General features: G+C 37.8%; 1 protein-coding gene across 1 annotated transcript in view; it reads right to left on the bottom strand.

Annotated features, from left to right (window-relative positions):
• LOC107691640 (MAP kinase-interacting serine/threonine-protein kinase 2-like) overlaps nt 1-4,546 on the bottom strand; it is an 18,134-nt gene extending 13,588 nt beyond the window's left edge. Inside the window, exons 1-5 of the mRNA XM_016490371.1 lie at nt 4,453-4,546; nt 3,857-4,032; nt 3,672-3,759; nt 3,360-3,461; nt 3,160-3,257 (exon numbers count right to left, since the gene is read on the bottom strand). Of these exons, the coding sequence (XP_016345857.1) occupies nt 3,160-3,257; nt 3,360-3,461; nt 3,672-3,759; nt 3,857-3,907 (339 nt within the window). The 5' untranslated portion in view covers nt 3,908-4,032; nt 4,453-4,546. The remainder of the gene's footprint in view (nt 1-3,159; nt 3,258-3,359; nt 3,462-3,671; nt 3,760-3,856; nt 4,033-4,452) is intronic.
• Nucleotides 4,547-5,299: the final 753 nt, after the last annotated feature.

Here is a 5,299-nt window from a genome sequence, read left to right as displayed (position 1 = left end):
GCAAGATATGCCTCGTCATATTTTCTGCATTTAGCTTGTGAATGACCAGCACCTGCCTGGGTCTGTGTGACTATATCTATGGCTTTTCTCTTCGCTTTCACAAACCGATCCATCTCCCATTCTAAGTTACGTCCTTTGGCCGTTTACCGTTTTATTTATTTTCTTTTTCTGCTGATGGCCCGCGCTCGACTTGAAGCAGCGCTGCTTAGACCGATGGATGTGTGTCATCAAAGTACTGCGAGAGCTATAAGAGAGCGGGACGTCTCCATGCTTTCTCTCGCCGTACTTTGATGTCGTACACCGATCGATCTTCAAGTCGAACACACCTATTTACTCTCGCGTGTCACGTGACCGTGTAATCGCAGCCTCTGCGATTGAAAAATCGCGTTATTTCATATCGCGATATTATCGCAAATGCAATTAATCGTTCAGCCCTAGTACACACCACAAGATAATCGGGCTGATTTTGGGCCGATTTCTCCCCTTCTGACAATCCTATGTAATGTCCCGATTATCTTGGTGGTTCTAAAGATTAATTTTATTAGATTTTCCTGTAGTATGAGGGGTGTTAAGACTGACTGAATCTGCTCGGAAGAATGTCGGAGGCGCCCCGATCACGAATTGTAAATATTCAACATGTTGAATAATTACGATCAGAAATCCTGATGTGTGGGGGGAACCCCGAGGACAAACGCGTGTACGATCTGGAGATTATCACGTGAAACTAAACAATATCCAATCAGAAAGCGAGCTGACAGAAGACGGAAGCATAAAAAACGCAGTCATTGCAATTTCTTCCTGCCTATCGTCCGCCATGTTTATTCTCAAGTCTCCAGAGATTTTGCGAGATTTCCCGTGTTCAGTCGGGACTCTGGTTGAAAATCTGTTGGTGTGTGGTGTGCAACAATGTGACAAAGACAGCACACCACAAACTATAGGAGCAAAACGGTTAAATCTAGGATTTTTTGTTCTCATGTTTGTGGTCTCTCACAATTTGAAAATCTTATAAGATTTTAAAAATCTTTTAGTGTGTACCCAGCATTATTTATACAGTGAAGACTATTCGGTGTTACTTTACAGTTGAATAGATTCAGTTTCTGTAGTAATTCTGTACTGAAATATTACTGTTAGACCTACCTGAAAAACTTAAAAGTACTGTTAATTTCATTTGTAACTTGTTTGTGCTATTGCTTGTCATTTATTTAATTGTTCTTATTGTCTTTATTAGTTCAAATAAATGTAAATCTGAGTTTGAGTGCACGTGATTCGTGGGTGGGGAGGTATAAGCACCAGGAGGAAGGGGGCGTGGTCCATGGGAAACAGTCCTGCCACCACAGCTGGAAAAAATCCTAGAGGAAACACTAATGTTTAATATAAAACTTTTGTAACAACACAAATGTCTTTACCTTCACTTTTAATCAATTTAATTGCAACCTTGCTGAAAAGTACTAATTTTTCAAAACAAAAAAATTCTTACTGTCCCCAAACTTTTGAACAGTTGTCCATTTCTAAAGGGCTCGGGCTAACAAAATGTGTTGCCTCCCTTAACTCAATCTATGTGCTGGTTTATCTGCCATCTGTCCAAATAAAATCCATTTACCTTGGCATTAGACTATTATTCCATGTAATTTGTACAGTGTCCATTCATTTTAACGTGTAGATGAGCATTTATGCCACAGTATCCCAAAAGGTTAAGCATTAGCCAAACATTTTACCCCAAGTACACATTTCACAGCAAATGGGATGCAAATTACAAAACAATTAAACAATAAACTTAAACTTTCTCTAGCTTCCAGAAGAGCACCGGTTCATAAGACTCTTGGAATCTGACAATATTCCATGACATCAGCCATGTAGAGAACCTGCTGTTTTCAATTTTGCGTTCCCTTTGGCAAGTTACAGAACATTTGCTATGAAATGCCACATGAACATCCTGCACACGCTTCATTTAACACCCATGGCTTCCTTTATATATTACCATTCCATCTTCTAGAGGTTAAATAGATGTAGCAAGAGACACCACACTGCTTTTTCAAAGATTACATGTCCTGCTTCACAATGTCAACAATTGAAAAGAGGAAGTTTCTCTGCTGAGCAGGCACTGTGGTCATTTATATTTTTGTTCCACAGCTGCAGCAGCAGCAGCAGCACAGTAGCTGGAAGGCCATTGTTCCAGAGAGAAGAACATGTAACACAACACCACATAACAAATAAAACAGCTTATAAGAACACAGCTCAAACGACCATGAATCAAAGCTAGTGTCCGGTATTTCCTGATGAGGGCTGAAACCCTGATACAGAGCTATCCCAGATCTGTCCCAGCATAAACCCCCTTTTATTCTTATGTAACACTCTACACTGAAGGCAGGACAAATAACTAAAAGCCAAAGTTTGCTTCCCTCAATTCATATTCCTAGTGTCAAACACTTGGAGTGTTCACTAATAAACATCACTGATGCTCTAACATAATTTAAGAGAACATACTAACAATGTCCAGCTGAAAAAGTTAGATTTAGAGATTTGTGGTAGAATCCACTCTTTAAAGTCTGTTCCCCCTCCACTGTTCAGATTGCATGATATTATTTCTATTAATCAGTCACATATACTGTTGCAGCAGAAATAGCTACTATATTTTTCCATTAAGGGGCAACTCAAGAGATAATAAGAATATTATAATACTTTATTATAATACTTTTTTACTCATTTTTTTTGTAATAAGATTACAATGAAGCAACTTTTTTTTTTTTTTTTTTTTTAAGAATATGGCTTACAATAAACTTTAAGCCTTTTATTTTGTCATTGGTTGAAGCACACTATATGCATCACTCATTCTACAAAACTATGCTGTGATAATATAAAACTTGCTTGAAAACAGTGTCATGAAAGACGTCACAAGATCAGCTCAAATCACATTGCTAACTGCTTATAATTAACACCCAATTACAGCAAGCTCCAATTTGTCTACGGTCTGAGATTCTGTGAAAAATCAGAGCAATAATCATGCAAGGAGGGTACGGCCTAAAATGGTATTTTGCTATTGCAACTGGAGTTTAACCTCAACATAGATAAGACACTGATTATTTGATAGCTGTATTGAGCACTGACAACAGTTTATTTAGCAATATGCTGCTTTAACTAAAACAGGGTGCTGATACTTGCCTTTACTGCATATTCTTTATTGGTGATCAGATTGATGCAGGTGTGAACAACCGCATAAGCCCCTTCTCCAAGAATCTCATTTTGTAGTTTGTAAACATCTACAAATGACCAAAAAAAAAAAAAGAATATTTACCCTCCTTAGACAGTGAAGCTATACTCCAGGCTTGAGCATTTACAAAAGACAAACAAAAAGGGCTTGCCTTCAAAACGTCCGGAGAAACTGTCAGTGGCTCTGCATCTTTTTTTCTTCTTATTTCTCTTCTTGGCATCAGGGATATCGATGGGCCGGCTAGAAGCCATGTCTTAAAAAAAAAACAAACAAAAAAAAACAACAGCGTTAAAGTGCACAATGTGAGCCAAGTCCATCACTCTAATCTGCTATGAACTTTGCGTAACAAAGCTTGAGAGATAAGCAATATCTCCTCAATAAGTATTTCATCAGGGTTTACTTCAACCTCAAAGACTGATAATAACAGTCAATATTAATGAAAAAGTAGGCAAAATAGCAGTACCAGGCCTTGGAGAGCGGTCTAAATTGAAGGACAAGTCAAGATGGGGTTCCGAATCTATGAATTCATCAGTCTTGAAAGGATTTAGCCCCTGGGAATAGGAAACAAGTGTCACAAATTAAAGTCTACCATTTCACACTCACTCGGGGCATAAAACACTTTCTGGTAAATCAGAAGTAGTTACCAACCTTGAAGGAGCGATGGAATCCGGTGACCTCCGTGATTTTGTTTTGCACCATGTTTTCAAATGGTCAGATAATGATGTGCAGCTTGGTGCCTTAATCACAGTTCAGTGGCTCCTTTCAATCAAATACTGATCACCTCTGATCTGATCACCTCAAGGTGGTCGTGCAACAGATGACTCCTGCTTACACAGAGACAGAAATATCATCAGTATGACCCTGAACAGATGCTCTTCCAGCAAGATCATCTAAAGTCTCAGAGACTAAGAGAAGAGGAAAGCTCATGTAACTTACAGACTTGGTATTTTTCACATTGTAGTAGTCAACAAAGTCAGGAAATTTATCATAAAACAAACAAATGAATTAACTTGCTATTAAAAAAAGAGAAATGTATCAACTGAGAAATCTTATGCAAGCAGTTAAAAATCTGTTTAATCTTAGTTTACAAACGGTCAATAGCTATTTTTAATCAAGATGACCGAGTAATAAACCATCTCTGGACTGCATGCGGTTTCAGTCAGAAAGACCGGGGTTTTTTTTCCCTTAAAAAGAGTTCCAGGAATCATTTAATAGGTAACTTAGTGGAAAGGGATTCATCTTACCCCGTTACTAGCCGTGAGGCGCCAGCGTTCACGCCGTTGCTCCAACCCACCGTTTAATAGGTTGCTAGCTACTCTGTGTTTGTCAATTGTAAACGAAGGTCGTTAGCACAACGCATATATAAGGTCGTATCTCGCACTCCGCCCACTCTACATTCCACATCCAATCAAAATAATTGCAATGAGAGTCAGACTTAAAAACTAAGAACACTATTGGACATTTCGATAACAGGGGCGGGGCATCCCGTTCCTAACGTCATCTATTCAGAATCAAAACAGGACAGGCGCTTTAGTTACACCGGACTTGTTTATTTTCCTATCTACTGGACAGTGGAAACATTAGAACAGTTTTAAAACGAACATACTTCAGGAAATATATATATATATATATGTGTGTGTGTGTGTGTGTGTGTGTATGTATCATTTTTGCCTCACGTGAAGCTACAAACCTGGTCTGGTAAAGACTGATATTTGATGGCCAAAACTTCACATAATATTCTAGTGTTTATTTTTCAGGAACTATTGGAAAGGAAAATATTGAAAGGTGCAATATCACAACCCAAAACATAGAAGCATGTATTCATGTTTAATATTTCCTGCATAATTACAGCCAGAGTAACAGTTCATTTATTTGAAATGTTTTTCCGGTAACAATAAAGGTGTTATTGTTGACTGTCATATAAATATGTGCATAGGTTGATGTACTGTAAATATTGTTGGGAACAGCTATTTTAGGGGTTTCAAACTGTGTTCAAGTCAACAATTAAATATCTAAGTATCTAATCTTAATCGTTCAGAGTTTTCTTTTTCTTTTTTTTAGTATTTGTTGTAGTAGGATTATTTTAATATA

Source organism: Sinocyclocheilus anshuiensis, unplaced genomic scaffold, assembly GCF_001515605.1.
Source record: "Sinocyclocheilus anshuiensis isolate Anshui unplaced genomic scaffold, SAMN03320099.WGS_v1.1 scaffold842, whole genome shotgun sequence".
Classification (NCBI taxonomy): Eukaryota; Metazoa; Chordata; class Actinopteri; order Cypriniformes; family Cyprinidae; genus Sinocyclocheilus; species Sinocyclocheilus anshuiensis.
The sequence above is the reverse complement of the archived record's forward strand: the minus strand, read 5'-3'. Positions and strand labels throughout refer to the sequence as shown.